Raw genomic sequence first — 18,056 nt, 5'->3', positions numbered from 1 at the left:
GGAGAAAATGGGAAAAAAACTTCATGCAAATACAATTAGTTGATGGTATATAATACTAAAACATTAATCGGATATTTTATTGCCATTGAAGGTAGCTCCTAAGAGTGTGAACCTGAAGCCTCAAGTTCATAACCAACTTTACTGAAATGGGCAGGTTACAAGTATATGCCTCCAATGTATCTCCTATATACATCTCCTTCCTGAGAAGAAAGGCAGAAGACAAGCTTCTGTGAATACTGAGGCCATCTCAAGAGCCTGAAAGCTGTAGCATAAAGAGTAGGGGACTTTGCTGTACAGCATATATATGAAAGCTGTAGCATAAAGAGTAGGAAATTGCTGTAGCTAGACAGTTGCTTAGATCCTGCATGGGATCAGGAGGGGGTACAAGTTTTGGTTGTAAAAGGCAAGGCCATTCTCTTCTTGTTTCATTTCCAGCATCATTGCAGTTATCAAAAGTAAAAAAAAAAAAAGCATTTTCTGGTTTCAGCAGAGATCAAAGAAACTGCTCAGCCAGAGCTGGAATCAGAGGAACGATCTCTGATGATCTGTGAGAAGGCTGTGCTATGCAAATGTCTGCGTCTCCCTGGACATTTGCCCATTGTGGAAGTCCACGGTGGATTTACAGAAGCAGAACAAGTTCAGTTGTTGTGAAAATTATATTACAAAGAACAGTTCCCGTGGCTACCAAGTAAAAAACAAAATGAAGCCAACGTGGTGCATATACATGTCAAAGGCTTATGGGAAAATGTGTGTCTAATCCCGTAAAACATGCATTATTAAATTCCACATTTCATAAAAAAAAAAACAAAACAAAAAAAAACCAAAAACCAAAACATTTGTGGGTTGCCTTTTTTTTACTGACCTTTCATTATTCTTGTATCTGGGGATATAAATGCATTTGTAAAATATTCACTACAAAGTTGTGCATTTTATATTTGCGGCAACCTATTTATCTATGCGTTAGATCTTTACAGCCCCCACAATTATTTTATTCCGTCTTCAAAACCTTGTTAACAAAATACAAATGTTCCTGTTCTACAAGGAGTATAATAATTCAATTTAACAGAGAGGAAGAGTCCCTCCGCATTATGCCTGACAAAGATAAATTTGCATGGTTACCGATACTATGACAAAGTGTTCATTTTTTATTTATAAAATCCTGCTGCTGCTGCGGGAGATAGCCTCCTTGCTCTTGGATTTCCTCCCTGGTACAAGACCTTTGCTATCAAGGAGAGGTTGGGATGTAAGGAAGACAAAAGAAAAGATACAGTCGTGTCCCACTGTAGATGGAATTCTGAGAATGGTCAGCTAGGAAGCTGAGAAATCGGGGAAGAGGGAATCCAGCAATGCAGAACTGAGAGTAAGGACGTGCAGAGACGTAGGCTTTGCAGAGACAGCGTTCAGGAGACTGTCCCACGCGGAGCCCAGGAATTTAGAGGAAGGAAAAAAAAAAAAAAGAAGGAATCACAAATTTGCACTGAGCCATGCCATTGAGATAAGACATTTTATTTTCTGTGCTCAGTCTGAGAATTAACAACCCAGGGCACGACTACTGAAAAGCACATAAAAAGCAAATAGACAGCACACCAGCTTTGCGACGAAGAGAAGCAGGGGTTTGACTGATGTCAATGAAAGATCAATTGTGGAAGCTGGATAAGTAACAAAGCTTGAAGAAACAGTAGTATTATAATTTTGAATGACTGAAAAATTCCATTCTTGGCAATTAATAAGCAGTTAATAAATAGTCCTTATGTCAGAAGGGATTACTTTGGAGGGAAAGGCCACCAATTCACCGCATCTGCCATGGAAGCTTCTGCCTCAAAACGACATAATGCAATGGTACAGGGACGCTATTCAAGCTGGTAGCACAATCCTCAACTAAAATTGAATGGACTGAATCAAAAAGATGCAGTAAAAGCAGACAGATCCTTCACAGCTAACATTTAGAATCTCCTAATATATGCAAGGCCCTCTTAGGATCTCTGTTCTCACAGATTGTATCTTAACTTTTGTGCAAACACCATCAAGCATTGAGATACACGCTACATCCATGAATACTATTCGTAACGCAAGATAATGGATTTGCCATACCCACCACAGCGAAAGGATGAGATCCAACTGATCGTCCTTGTTGCAACAGAAAGGCTGAATGAATGTTTTTAACAAAAAGATGTGAACTACCCTTTTTGTTCTAGTAAACCTGATGATCATAAAAAAGTCTATGTATAACCAACAATTGGAAAAGACTAGCCAGGAGCTAAAGATAGGAGCATACCGATAAACGGAAGTTTCTGGACAGGCCTGAGTCTCAAAGGAGTCTTGTCATTACAGGGGGCAGAAAAACTGTACGTGAAAGGACAGTTATCAGATAACATTGTTTCCTGCACTAAATAGAAGTCCATACTGTCCATCAAATACTGGATCAAAAGTTCTGTAAGTCCAGGTACACCAGAATGAGGAAGGAATGTATGGACAGATGCAAGGATGATGCAAAGAAAACATTTCCCATACCAGGCCATGGAGTATGAAGGTTATCCAACTGGAGATTTGGACTTGCGGCTGCTCTGAAGGGGAATAGCTAAAAGCATATGGAAAAGTAAAATAAAACATAAACATGGAAACATATGAAAATCCCAAGAGACATTGAGGAAGACATGAGGGAAGACTCAGGAAAGATTTAGTCTTACACATATGATAGTGATGTACGCATGTACCTAAGATGGGGTCCAAATCTGGCTCCCCGTGAAGCATCACCAAGTTCCACAGCAGTAGTCTGTGCTGGAACCCATGTGAGATAACATTCGCAAGTCACCTAGAAGACAACATGTGTAACAGGGTGACAAAATCCAATAATAAAAATAAGGTTTCCAGAATAATAAAGAGGAGGGTCAGTTTTGAAGAACTGCAGGACTTCAGGAGACTGAGTGACTGGGCAGTAAAAGGAGATGGAAAATGCAAGCTGAATAAACATGAAATTAATGTGAAAAGTATCCTAATTTTGTATATTTAATGATGGCTCTGTCTAGAGCACTTACGCATGAGATATTGACATTATAAAAAACAAACAAACAAAATAAAACAAAACAAAAAAACAAAACCCTTTGGACAAAGTAAGAAATGGCACTATCCCAGAAACATCATTTGTCCAGTCTTCCCAGAAATGCAAGAACAGCAATGCCGATTAGTCAGGGCTCTAGAGTGCTAAGGGGATGCCAAACAGAGGACAAGTATGCTGTGATATTTCTTTATGATACTCTTCTCACATCCCATTCTTGCTCCCGTTACTGTATCAGATACTTTGAATGCTACAAAAGCGCCGTTTGAGGTGTCAATGACCGTTGTCATGAAATCTTCTCATTTCTGTTCATCTTCTAGGAGGTCTGTAAGCGTGGGCTGTCTATCACGGAAGAAAAAGAAAAATCACATTCTACAACTATATGACAGCTTATAACGCCTGTCTGGAGACAAGCTTGGTGCTGACTTTATGTAGAAATAAACACCTCCCCCAAGATCTTCACAGTTGTTCTCCTCCTGAGTAAGCTAAACTTTGATTTCTCATGAATATTCAGAGGAACTTCACAGGAAGGTTGCTGACAGAAGCACCACATCTAGAGCTTAATGTTTCCTTCAATGATTGAGCCTCATCAGTGCCAAGCTAAATGACTGTAGCACTAGAAGCTGTGGTTAATTGCTACTAAGAAGTGTTTTAGGTCAGGGGGGTGGGGGAGGACAATTTAGGGGGACCAAAACCTTGGAAGAAAACAGGAATGTAACCAGATACTATTGGATCCTGGTCAATTCCTTTGGGCACCCTTTCTGATGGTCTTCACAGCAACCACATCCAAGAAGTGGGAGAGCCAAAAAGTCAGCTTTGGCTTGTGATGATGAGGGCAAGTAGAAGGTGATAGATTCTACAAGCAGAGAGGTAAATACTTCTGCTCGCTGGAGACCTCAGCCCTCCATGCCCATCACCTGTTTCAACCTCAGAGCAACTCTTCCCCCATGCAGTGGTAGGGCAGGCGAGGGAAGGAACCTAGATGAAAACTGAACTAGTATGGAAGAAGCAACAGGTTTCTTTTCATCCAGATTGGTCCTGTACAAGCACATCTCCCAACAGAAAAGCCTGTGAGCCTTCCAAGGCGAGGTAGGATCGACTGTCTGGAGGTATAAAACACCACAAGGTAGCAAAGCTAGAGACAAGCAGTCCAGGATTTGTACTGGTGTACTGTGATAACTGAATGCCAAGAAAACCCGAATCAAGTATCAGCCAAGCAGAAAATATCATGCTCTGAAGCACCATCCCAGAAGAGATTTTGTTATATTCTACAGAAGAATAGTGGCTAAAGCCCAGGCTGTTCTGGCTGGTGCTTGTTTGGAGAGCACATAAGGTGCTCAGTACTTGTAATGACGAAGACAAAAAATGCCTATTAAAATGAGGAAGAAGGAGATTCTGTTATCCAGAAGATGCTACTCTTGCCACCACCCCCCACACTCCAGCACAAAAAAGTATTAGTATAAGGTTGCACATCAGGGCTTTGGAAGGGCAGAAAATTGTGAGAGATTTTACGCCTTCGTGCCATTAAAAAGATTTTTTGCTATTTGGTCCTAGAGGTAGCAATTTACATGAATGACTGTTCTGAGCGTCTTGCTGTACGGGCCTGCCTTATACGAGAATCTTCCCTGAAAGCCCAGTTGGCTCCAACACTGTCTGTGTAAATCCTTCCAAGAGGAAATTTTCCAGCTTCTCTTCCAAAAACTTCTTGGTCTTGAAAAGATAAAGATGAAACAACAAGCCAATGCCTGGCCTTGGCTAAGACAAGAATGCCTGTGCTGATATTACCATGCCTACGGAAACCGATCCTTATTTAAAAGGCTAAACCTATCAAACAAAACCTATCCATGATATAATAAAACTTACAAGCCTGAAACTAGCTTAATAAACACAGGTAGACAATTTCTGCATTGACTACTGGGGGGAAAAAAAAAACAAAACCAACCAAGAAATCAGCAACAGATGAGTTTTGATTGAACCTTTGAAAGTTCTTATTCCAAGAAGGAGCAGCACGCTGTCCGTGCTGTCTCGCGCCTCAGATGCCCCAGTGAATCAGTCTGTTGAGACCGTTCACTGCAGAGTCATGAGCAGGAGCAGGACAAAAGCAGTTTTCACACTTCTTGTTCCCCTGAGAAGGCACGCTCACACCACGGGGACGGCCGCTGCTCCGCTGCAGCAAGCCAAGAACAGCATCTGGGGTGCGTGTGTCTGGAAAAAAACCACCACCACGGCTGAATCTGCTAGATTTTGTCAGTCAGAGCTCCGAACTTGACTACAAGCAATGTTTCTCTACGCCTCCAAGAGCTATTTCACAAATCAAAATTAAAGAAGAACTTGTAACAAGTCTCTGCAGTCGATTCATGTCCATGGGAATTTCTATTCTTCCTTTGAACAAGATTGAATGATTACAGTCAAGTTTCAGAGAAAATATTAGAGACCCCAGGCTGATGTGTACTAGCACTATGAAAAATGATTAGCTCATTAATTCCAGGCACTGTATTCATTTCGAACCCATCACACGGCCTTAATTTTGCAAACAGCTGCACTAATGCAGATCCGAACACCACCGAGATTAGCAATTCTCTTCACACGCAGAGAACGGAGGGAGAGGAACAAGGGAGAGAACTGGTGGAGAACCACAAAACAGTGCTACGGTCCACTCTGAGAAGGAAGGTAAGTGACAGAACAGACACGCATGCAGTTCGGTACAAAACAAATTTTGCTAAAGACTGTCATTAATTTGATTGTACCTACTAAAAGGAGAAGAAAATAAAATATCAATAACAGAGTGAATTAAAAAAGCACAATCAAATACTACCACCAAGGTTTTTATGGCTCTTAGATATCTAGAGTGTGAAAAGCCCTCTAAAATACAAAATTAAAAAAATCCTGAGTAAAATAGGAAAAAGGAAAAAAAGAACAATCCAACCACCGCACATCTAGGATAAGAAAGTCCTCTAAAAGTAGAATAGTCATAATAAGTGGTGAACAAAAAAATCCAAACCCAAGCCCTTTTTTTCTTCTTGTAAATTTAATTTTCTATTCTAGTAAATATATTATTAGGAAATTAGATTTAAAAAAAACCACTTTACTCTGACGAAATGACTGCATCTTACAACAGCTATCTTGATAGTCTAAACCACACTCCCTATGAAGAATTTATCACTTTGACATGCACCTTTAAGAGTTATAATTAAATTTGTGATTTGAATATTCCTGAACTGGATGGTCAGAGACTTTGGGATCTGTTCAGAGCTATTCTTTGATGCCCGTCTCTCCGTAAAAGGACTTTTCAAAATCTTAGGTCCAATCTTAGGTTCCAGTCTTGACTTTTTAGAAGCCTGTTATTAACAGCACCATCGCACTCCTCAGTGCTGCCATTTCTAAGCTGATCTGTGGGCATCTCTTCTGGGCAAGATGAAGAAAATTGCGTTTTTTTGACTGCATGCTATTCTGCAGTCTGTTCACAGGAGAATGTGTAAGTGGATGAACACCTCCTTCAGAAGATAACAGCGTTCCACAGATTGAAAAGCTGATTGAGAAATAATGCTGTAATGCCTGAGACTAATTCAGCAAAATGAGTTCAAGTATTTTTAAATTTTTTTTTTCTTAACTGTAAAAAACGCCAATTATTTCCAGTAAGCCATGAAATATTTTGTTATTTTCAAGAACTAACATACCTACGATAGCTGACAGCAAATGTGATAAGCATGTGTCTCTCCAATTCATAAACATAGTCCCAGTAGCACAGAATCATTGTCAAGCTTTACGTAGCACTGCTTTGCCAGAGTAAAGGAAGTACTTTACATTTCCACTTCTGTTGCACTGCTGTTCTTGTCACTTCTGCACATTGTATTTCGTCTATAAAAATGCATATCTTCAAGCACTTTGCTTAGATATAAATATGGCAACTCATACTGAATATATATATATATATATATAGGTGTGAGAAACATAAAAGTGCTTCAGTGTGAGTTGCAATGTTTAATGGTCTAAGACAATTTTCAATGGCCAGCCCCAAAATACCTCTGAAGGTTCCAGCAACATTTCGCCAAGGCGGACACCACTGTTTCGCTAAAACACTGTCAAATACTTACTGTGAAGATACTGAGCGATGTTTATTGTCCACTCGTCTGTTAAATTCCCAGCTTTTGTTATCTTGGTACACTTCAGCTGGCTTGAAAGATCTCTTGATTCAATCCAACAAAGTGTGTCCTCTTTGTAGCTATAGTCTAGTGTCAAAACTGCCGATCCTTTGATGGGAGTTCGGGCAGTTACTTTGCTTCCATTAAGGTATAACACCTCAATTGTTTCAGAGCTTGCAATCAGAAGAAGAGGAGGTCTATCAGCAGGCTCTAAAAACAAAGTAAAGAGAATTTAAAGGGTTACCTGTGTGTGTATACCGTATTTATCTTCTCAGCTTTAATGTAGTTTTTAATGTTCTTACCTGCATGTTTTAAGAGATATAATAAATTGGTTTTGTTTTTATTTTCATAACTATCATATATTCCAAATTACTAGTCTATTTTATCCCGCTGTTCTAATGGTTCACATCATTAAAGAAAATTAATTACCCTAGCCCCACAGCTTCTGTTTAATTCCAAGTATCATTATTGCAACATTTTTCATGCCTAAGTCATAAAATGAAATACAAGTTATGCAAATTATTTCTATCCCGATTACTGGCATTTCTAAAAGAATGAAGGCCAGGAAACCCTGCAGAACTCATGAGTACATATGAAATAGTTACGTACTTTTTATATTAGAGTCTGTAAAATAAGACAAAAACTGAGGAGTGGGTGCCGCTAAAAATAAATAAAAAACAACCTAACAAAAAACCCAGTGAAGCAAAACCTGGCTATATCATACAGATGATGGGCCTAACACCGTACATTATAAAGGGGAAAGTGTCCTGACAGCAAAAAGGGAACCGAGAACACGTAGTTTCCATTGGGTTACCTTTAATGTCACAATAAACAAGCAAACAAAAAAATACGAAGAAGCAATCCACATTAAGATATTACATGCAACTTAAAGTGTTGTCACGTTCACCTGAATCACTTTGCCTAGAAATCCCGTTAGTAATTTAAAAAAATACTTGAGCAATATGTGAATAATGAAGGAAACAATAATATCCCGATAGTGAAGAATGTGTATCTTAAAATGCAAAATGTTCCAGTTCAACTTAAAACTTTAAAAAGTTGAGTTATCCACACAGAGGAACAAACAATTCTCATTGAGACAAAGTATTTTTAGCATTACGATGCGCGCTACTGGGTACACAAAAGCAGCTGTTCTTGCTTTAGGGGTATCTTTAATTGCATTACTGTCTCCAACACCCAGGGCTGGTTCGTAATTATGCGTCTGACTTAGTCAACAGCAAATGAATATTCGTCTCCGTAGGATGAGGAGTCTGTTGCACGTGGTGTATTTCATACACTGCTCAAATTGCATGGCATCTTGTTCTAGATCTAGACTAGTACTTCAAGCCGAAATAAGATCCCACTTAATCCAGAACTGTCAGGGGCACATCTATATCAAACCCATATGCCAGCAGTTTCTCTTTTTTCCCCTGGGAAGAACTCCTTCATTAGAAACAGTAGGGCAACACTGCTCTGCTTCAATTTGTAACGAAGAACTGCTGTTGACATAAAATATCATGTGAATTGACTGGAAAAAAAAACATCAGAAAGAAGTATGTGTTTAAGAGAGAAACTGTTTCCTGAAAAATCCCCTTCCTATTAGATGTTGTTCTGCATTCAGACTCCTGCTCCAACCGAGATTGAGGTGATGCAGGACCTTACGAGAAGATTCTCTGAGAGAGGAAGATATGGTGACCCTAAAAATTGCTTGAGGTTTAACTGGAATAACAGCGATATCTGATTTTGCAATGAGGTATGTTCATGTGAATCACTTAATGGAAACCTGTCCTTTGCCAACATGGTCAACACCACTACAACATGTCTATTCATCCAGTTCATTTGTTAAATTAAATGATGTTGCCAAGTGGGCAAACTTTTGGATGTTGTATTTAAAAAAATTACCCTAAAACATAGAAAGTCACTGTTGTGGTTTCAGTTGGGACGGAGTTGACTTTCTTGCTAGCAGCTGGTGCAGTGCTGCCTTTGGATTTGGGATGGGAAATGGTGTTGGTGGTGCACTGGTGGTTTTGGTTATTGCTGGGCAGTCGGAGCCTTTTCTGCTCCTCACGCCACCCCGCCAGCGAGTAGACTGGGGGGGCACTGGGGGCTGGGAGAGGACACACAGCCAGGACAGCTGACCCCAACTGACCAAAGGGATATCCCATGCCATATGACGTCACGCTCAGGGCATAGAGCTGGGGGAGGATGTTCAGGGTGATGGCGTTTGTCCTCCCAAGTCACCGTTACGCGTGATGGAGCCCTGCTTTCCTGGAGATGGCTGAACACCCCCTGCCCATGGGAAGCAGTGAACGAATTCCTTGTTTTGCTTTGCTTGTGTGCGCAGCTCTTGCTCTACCTATTAAACTGTCATTATCTCAACCCACGAGTTTTTTCTCACTTTTACTCTTCTGATTCTCTTCCCCATCTCAACTGGGGAAGTGAGCGAGCGGCTGCGTGGTCCTAGTTGCTGGCTGGGGCTAAACCTCGACACGCACACTGCAGTGGCAAGCTTACGGGAAAAATACTTGTGCTGCCAAGTCAAGAGCTCTCACCCCAATGTAATCTGCTTGTATTCAAAGGAATAAATCAATGTTTAAATGCTGTGTTGAAAGGTAGTACTTTCAATTGACGTCATTCTACTTAATAAAGTTTTCAAAATTTTACAAACAATTCCAGCTGTCTAAATGGAGACAAAAATTTGCATAAATCAAAGTATTTGACAAATAATACTTCATCAGCAAGTCTGATTAAAGAGAAAAAATGCTTCAGTGAATACGGTCTCAGTGGTCTCACTCAAATCCACACAAGTAGGTGTGAAATTCTTTGGCAGTATCTGCTTTTATTTAAATATCTCTTTTGCTGACTTCTTTTTTGGTTATGTAAAGAAGTTCTTTGCTGTAATAGATCAGCATGTATTTTTCCTAAAGTGGATCTCATTTACTCTTTCCCTGTTGTTTCTCATTCCATAATGTATATTCTACCTTGTAACAGACATTTCCCTCCCCAGTAAATCCCACACTGACATCTGCAAAACCACACTTCTGTAGCGTTACTTTCTGAGCTTACTGCCTCCTCATCTGCCTCACATTCACTTCCGCCAATACATCAGTCATACCCATGCATAAGAGTTTTTTTTCTTAATTTCAGAAGATATCTAACAGCTGAAGGGCCTGAACTTATTTGTGAAACAACCTCATGTGGTATAAGCCACAAGTGAAGCTCCCTAGTCTTGCTTTTTCCAAAAGAGAAGGCAGTTGGGTTCTTAGTAAGCAAATTTATTTGAAAGCTGCCAGGTAGTTCCCTTTGCAGTCAGTAGGTGGCTGGTGTATATAGATCTCTCTTCCCCCCCCCCGCCTTCTTATAAAGTTCTGTTACCCATCAGAAGAAGAGCACCAGACTTAAGAGCTTCTGTCTCTATTACCCACTCACCCCTGAGAGTTTCCAGATTGGTACAAAAGGCGTGTTTCCATCTCCATCCCACTAAGTTTTGGAATTCTTTTTCCATCTGACAGCTCTGTGCTCAGCTTCTCCCTTCCCACAAAAGAATACCGCTGCCTAATTCTGCACTCAATCACTCCTTTCCCAACCAGCAACAGGGTGAAAAATCCTCTGTTATTATTTTTGCTCTTATTCTTTGTGCTAAGTAAGATATTTCCACCATCTATAATCTATAAAGCCTTCGAGAGGAGGCAGCTACGCAGGAGCTGTTTGCAGTTACAAAGCCAGCATCGTAGTTCAATTGTCCGAGGTTGCGATAGAGAACCACATCCTTTCTTGCACCGTTTTGAACCGACCTATTGAAAACTGTAATGAGGATTTAATACCTCACTGAACTCCGGAGAAAAGTTGCATATTAGTATTAATGTCTAAGACATAAGGGAATTCTGAAAAAGAATTAGCATCAAACCTCCTGAGCAACAGCTGTAATCAAACCTGGCTGCAGACAAAGGAATGGTAAGGACCCGTGGCACTGCTAAGAGGTTCTGCTCAGCAGGCACTATTAAACATTAAAAATACATCTGCGTTCTGACAGAACATATCCAGAAACTAGATTACCGAGCTTGAAATTATATTTTCCAAGCAGCCCATACATGAAATAATTCAATGGATTGAATCAGTTAATCACGTCTTTTCACAGTAGGGTAGGTAACCTGCTTATTTCAGTGTTGCTCAGATAAAGGCTGATTTCTTAATTACTTATTAAAGAAAGAGTCAAACTATTTTAATGATAAAACTATACAAAAAATATTACAAGTTCCTACAAAAAATAAAAAAAAAAATTAAAGCATCTTACTGTACTGTATAATGCAGATGAAAACAAGAACTAAGATGAAAAAACCTCTTGTTTTCTCGCTCACAAAAACAGCTTGTCTGTTTCTCAAGAACAGAATCCACAAAGATTAAAAGTTTAGTGGACAGATCTAGGATGAGTTACAGGGAGCTGACAGCAGCTTTTCGAATAACTGGACATCATGTGTGTCATTTTTTCATGAGTTTTCTTTCTTTTTTTTTCTTTTTTTTTTCATTTTATAGGAAAGATAAGAAGTGAATAGCTCTCTAATCCGGGAAAGTTTTATGATTCATCCCTCTTGACTAAAATGAAGGCATCTTCCTTTGAATTATGTTTTAAGATAGAGTAGTGGAAAAGATGAAAGACTCGCATTTCCCCCCTCCCTGATCTTGTCTAAAATACAGATCAATAAGTGATGTCACAACAAATCAGAAACTAAGGCGTTTTGCTCTGCCAACAGTTCTCCTCTGGAAGAAAAGCTTCAGAAATGCAAGCTTCCCCCCCCCCGCAATGATATGAAAAGGATAAAAAAAAATAAAAAATAAAAATCAGAATTCAGTGTTTACAAGCAGCTTAAACCCCCTTCTCCTGAGCTATGCGTTGTAAATTATAAGTACTTTGCTCTTAGCAATACATGTATTGTATGAGTCTGAAAAATACGTAGTAGCGTTGAATAAAATGCAGTCCAATTTTACTCTGAAATCAATTTTCAATGTCTATCCAAGAAATGCCCCACAAATGGGCTGCTTTATTTCTAAAATCCTCAAAACTTAGTTCTGTGAGTTTTTGCACGAAAACTGTGCTGTGAAATCAATTTAAGAACGATGAATGTTTACTAAAGACCACAAAAAAACTTTTTGCTTTAATCATTATGAGTTCATCCTGCTTTATCTACACGACAAATGTTTCTTATCGCATGGCATTTCTCTCTAGATAGGCTATGCAGGTGTAAAACATACCAGGAACTTTTTGGAAGAAAGATGAGGGTTTTTTTCCTCAGCTAAAGATTTCCAATTCTCTCATTTTGCTTCCTTAAATATTCTTTTCATCAAATGCAGGCCTTGCAATACAGGCATAGAAACTTGGTAAACAAAGAAGTTCTAAAATTCTGTTCAGCAGAGCTGTATTTTGTTTCATTTTCACCTCAGAAGAAGTCATTAATTGCTGCTTTATTCATAAAAGACAACGTGGTTAAGAAGTCTGGAAAAAAACCATGGCGTGCCCCCAGCTGTTTTGATACCTATTTTAACATCCTTCCCAAAGGTACCGTGCAGCTAACAGTTTACGGCTCCAAAGTTATTTAAATGAGCTGAGGAAGAAAATGCAGAATTTAATGAGGGATAAACCTTACCACCTTCACAGCCAAGTATTTGGCTGCCTCAAGGGGAGGAAAAAAGTAGCTTCTGTGAACTTCATTCCTAATTGTACCACACCGCGTGCGGAAAGATGGTTGTGCAAGTGCTGCTGGTGATCTCCAGCGGCCACCGCACCCGTCCCCTGCACCGGGACAGGGCTCCTCCAGACCCGTGCTCACAAACACCTGTCACCTGCTCGGCACCTTCTGCAACTGGGGCCTCCCAACGTGTCCCCCACGTCTCTACTCATAAATATTCAGAAACCTCCCACTCAATTTACAGAGACGACTAAAATGTGGCGAAGGGCTGATGCGTATTGCACCGTATCTAGGATCTCAGCGTGGACGGAAATTCATATTCTTAGCAGATCTGCTGTTATTAACATTGACAGTTTTACATAATGCCTAACCTGACCTAAACCTCTACTGCTGCTTCTTATCTTTCATAGCTTTTACACACAGAACAGAATATTCCTTACCTCATTTTCTTTATCTATTTGACAACTACTTTTGTCAAATGTAGACAAAGCAGATAGCTTACTCTTTCCATCCTTATTTTCTTTAGGCTTTTTAAGGAATAAAAAGTTGATAATTTTTCTAAATGCCCTTTTTTTTTTTTCCTTAAGACCCCTTTTTTTCTTGATTCTGTTCTACTGATCCACATCCGCTTTGTGCAATGCCCGTTGCTGGATGTCATATCCCAGCTGAAGACTTCCCAGCATTGAGTAAGTAGCAGGATTTCTTTGTATTTCTTGGATTCTACTTATATGTAGAATCATAGAGTCATAGAATCATAGCATGCTTCAGGTTGGTTGAAAGGGCCCTTAAAGATCATTGAGTTCCAAGCCCCCTGCCCTGGGCAGGGACACCTCCCACCAGACTGGGCTGCTCCAAGCCCCGTCCAACCTGGCCTTGAACCCCTCCAGGGATGGGGCAGCCACAGCTTCCCTGGGCAACCTGGGCCAGGGGCTCACCACCCTCACAGTGAAAAATTTCTTCCTGATATCCAATCTAAATCTCCCCTCTTCCAGTTTGAAGCCATTAGTCCTATCATACCCTCTCATACCAGGGTAGTATCTCTTCCCCCATGCAATGGGGCAACATTGACTCATTTTTGACTTGTGATCCATTACACATTTTGGATACTTGTCACCACTCTATTTATTCAGGGCCACACTTTGTTTTTGTCCCTGCTCAAACCTTATCCTACAAGGCAGGAACTTGTGAAAAACAGAAAATCAATGAAGCTACGAATGTAAGGGTGTAGGAGAGCAACCTGCCGCTACATGGAAACTTCACAATTTCCCACACGGTAAGCTGGGCCCAGTGAAGCAACACAAGCTCTTACAAGTCACTGCAGCTCTTGCAGAGCTCTGCAATAAAAGCACCTTCGTTACTGTGCCAGGTGTCTTTTTGACCTCTGCGGCCTATGAAGTATCTGTCCCAAATAGTCATAATATTGATAATTTAATCCGGCATTAATTCAAGGAAAAGTTGTGTTTACACAAAAAAAACCTCAATGCAATGAGTAACACTCATTTCTTTGCAGCACCATGATCTTGATTTGTACTGTCCTGCAGTGACTTCTCTCATTAATGACTAGTGATTCCCTTCTGAAAATAACAGAAAAGATCAAAACTACCATAAAATAAACACGATGAAGTACAGAGGAGTAAAATAAACATGATGAACTACAGAGGAGTAGTTCTTCTCTGTTTATCTGACTCATTTCATCACCACCACCACGATACTGCCAGCTCCCTACAACACTCAGTTGTTCCCCAGCCTGCTGGATCTAAGGGAAACTCAAAAGGCTCAACTCAAGCCCAGTACTGGCACCACACGGGTTTCCTGGTCTAGAATTGCGTTACTGAGTTTCATGCAGCGGAGGAAAAAGAATATTAAAACATTTTTACTTTGCATGGACTTTCTTATCTCACAATACTTCGCTGTCGATTTTTAAAAAATTGCTCAGCTTGTGTAAATCAATAAAAAACTTGGTACAAGCAGTAAAAAACTCTGTAACTCTTGCTGGCGCTCAAGTCAGAACAGATTTAGCAATGCTCTTTACGTGAGGAAGCCTCAAACAATCCAGTAGATCTTCCTATTTTCTGATAGCAAAATAACTACAAAAAGGAAGACTCAAAAAATATATTACAAACAAGGCTTTATACTTGTGTGCTGAATCATTGTACACGCTGAATAATCACCAAAGGAACTTTTTGGGTTTTTTAATATAAAAGCATTGTTAATTCAATATGCTGAGTAAGAAAATACTGTGTACAATTATCACTTCATTAAACACAATTCATTAATTTCCTCAAATACCCAATTTACTATTACTAATGAAAACATGCACTAAGTAACAAAGAGCCTAGTTTGAATATGCATATCATAAAATTCACCTCTTGGGATATTGCAAGGACAAAGCAATCTCATGTCTTTTTTTATCCTCTGGCTACAATTACCTCACGATCATTTCCTCTGCCTTCCCACTATCTCCGTTGTCTTCCCAGAGTAAACAGCCTGTTTGGTTTGTGTGAGGAAAATCTTTGATTTATTTATGAACAGGGAAGCTGGGAACTGTTCTAATCTTGGCTGAATTGAGCATTTCACTTTAATTAATAATAACGATATAATAACTTCTAATATTTCCCTTGGAGTATTGTTGTAATATGTGAAAAGTTGTTCTGCGGTTGTTGTGTGGCTCTTTGTAGCACAGTGAAGGAAAGGCGATCTCTCCGGCGTTCATCTCCGTCTATCTTTTCATATCTATCCTCTAGATATGACCAAAACACAAAATATTTTCATTACGGTAAAAAGATATTAAAACTTACCATTTTTGGCCTTGCAGGACTTGTTATCAGGCTGAAGTACATAACCCTCCACACAGCTGCAAGTGTATGATCCATCTGTATTTATACACATCTGGCTACAGCTTCCATACATGTCGCATTCATTCAAATCTACAGGGACATGAACGAGATCTTGTTTAAGGATTAGGGAAAAAAAAAATAATTTATTCAACAGTAAATCAGAATTCTGCGAGAAGAAGTTTAGTCATTAAGTCATTATGGTATGATGCTTTATGTTTTCCTCTTCTCAAGCCATGGCATTATTACAGATGTTGGCTGTTGAAGTTATTCCAGTAACCAAACAGAAAGCCGGGAGTTTTCAAGTATAACAGCTATTAAATTTGAAAGATGAAACGTTCATTTGTTCAAGTAGGATCCAACGTCTACAGCATGTTGGGGAGACATTTAGGTTCTTGTTAGTACTAGAGACCGCTAGTTATCAGGGTTGATGAATGAAGCAGTGTTTCAAGACAGGAAATAACTGATTATCCTTCTCAACCTATTTATGCTGGCAATGTCTTCTAGTTCCTTAAATGAACTGTCACAACTTCTACATTAAACCATCATCCAATACATCAAAACCTATATATTTCTCTAATAAATATAAAGAACAATTTTCTCAACTAGGGTATATAGGCATAATACCATAAAATCAAGATATGCTATTTAACAGCGGTTGAGGGTTTAAGTAATAAATTGACATTTTTAAAAACTGCTGTTGAAATTATTTCCTCAGATATATTTTCAATCAGAAAACATGACAACCATAGAGCTAAAGAACTTATAATAAATTATATTTATGTAGAATCTGGCTTAGCACTATTACTTGGCGAGAGGCGTGATTGGTAGCGAGCACATACATAAGGCAACAGAACTCCAATCTGCTTATAAAAAGAGAAAAAATAAAACAAGAAACAAATACCTGGACAGAGAATTAAGAAGTCATATATTTCAAAAATGGAAAAGAACACCAATTTCAGTCTACAATTAATTATGCCGAAATAACATTCCCAGCTAAGTTGTATGATCCGGGAGTGTTCATTTATCAAATTCTAATCTAGGTGTGACTTTATGGGCGTGAGGCGAAATGCTACGAGTTTTCCAGGGTCTCCTGGCAGTGAGGGCTGGAGAGCGGCTCGCACAAATGAGCTGTAAGCTTGTCTCAGCCCGGGGAAACGCTCCCCACCTCCTCCAGTCTGGCTGAGGATGTTTTCCTCCCAGTAACTACAGAATAACTGGGGCACGGAAGCACCGAAGAGGAGACCCTGACTCTCGTTTTGGGGGGCACTCTCTCCCCATTGCCTGCCCCCCAAGCCCACGCTCCTTCCTGAGGAACATCTTTGAAGATGGGCGAGGAAGCGGCTGTGCTCATCATCCCAACCCCAGCCCTCTGCCCCGCACAGCCGTCAGGGAACCATGAGGATACCCGGGTGCTAATGTTACAGCCGAGGTCTTGTTTACCTGCGCAGCTTCTTCCATCACTGCTTGTTTCATACCCATCTCCACAGTAACACCTGGTGCCGTTCCTGGTAATGGCACATCTGTATTGGCAACTCATCTGTTGGCATTTGGGCAGCAATTCTGGAAATAATATTAATTAGAGTAAAACATTACTAAATATGTTTATTATTCCTAAATTGCAAACTTTAGAAACTTTTATATTTATATATCTAAGTGAGCGTCTCAGGAAGGAAACACCACCACCATTTACGTTAGCTGTTTCTGGAAATATACTTATGACACATAATACATTGCAAAATGCTTGCTTTGGAAATTGCATTTCAGCAAGTTAATAAATAGAAATCAGCATTTTATTTCTATCAAAAGTTGCTCACAAGTTTATTACCGAGGTGTACTGTTGCTCTGCTTAGACATCCATTTTTTGCACATCAGTCATTTGCAGTCAAAGCAATGATTTGGAAAAAAACCCCGAAACACCAAAGCTCACACAGTTATATTATAGTTACAAAAAACAGCCAAGGTTATGAGATAGGTTTAAACATCTATGTCTACCCTATTCCTCATATCAATTGATTTTCTATCTTTTTAAAGCTTGTTGTGATTTACTGATACACGTATCACCTTCACGGCAATCAATGGGAACACATTCTGGTTCAATAATTTAACGTTGGACACGTAATGTTGGATAAACAGTGGACATTATACATGTCATTACTGCTGAAGTCCTTCATCGGATCTATTGCTTAAATATATACCATCAGCACAAGGCACGATGCTAACAACCAGAGGAAATACTGCAGAAATATAGACTGCAATGATTTCCACACTGAAACAGCATGAAAACAAACCCAAAAAAAAAAGTCAAACACTTCTCAGCCCTAAGACGTATGACATGTATCGA

At 39.6% G+C, this 18,056-nt stretch overlaps 1 protein-coding gene across 1 annotated transcript in view; it reads right to left on the bottom strand.

Annotated features, from left to right (window-relative positions):
• LRP1B (LDL receptor related protein 1B) overlaps positions 1-18,056 on the bottom strand; it is a 749,025-nt gene that overhangs the window by 355,272 nt on the left and 375,697 nt on the right. The window contains exons 4-6 of the mRNA XM_054208041.1: positions 17,156-17,275; positions 15,677-15,805; positions 7,150-7,407 (exon numbers count right to left, since the gene is read on the bottom strand). Coding sequence (XP_054064016.1) covers positions 7,150-7,407; positions 15,677-15,805; positions 17,156-17,275 — 507 coding nt within the window. The remainder of the gene's footprint in view (positions 1-7,149; positions 7,408-15,676; positions 15,806-17,155; positions 17,276-18,056) is intronic.

This window comes from Rissa tridactyla, chromosome 7 (genome assembly GCF_028500815.1).
Source record: "Rissa tridactyla isolate bRisTri1 chromosome 7, bRisTri1.patW.cur.20221130, whole genome shotgun sequence".
NCBI lineage: Eukaryota > Metazoa > Chordata > Aves > Charadriiformes > Laridae > Rissa > Rissa tridactyla.
This window is presented reverse-complemented; position numbering and strand designations above follow the sequence as displayed.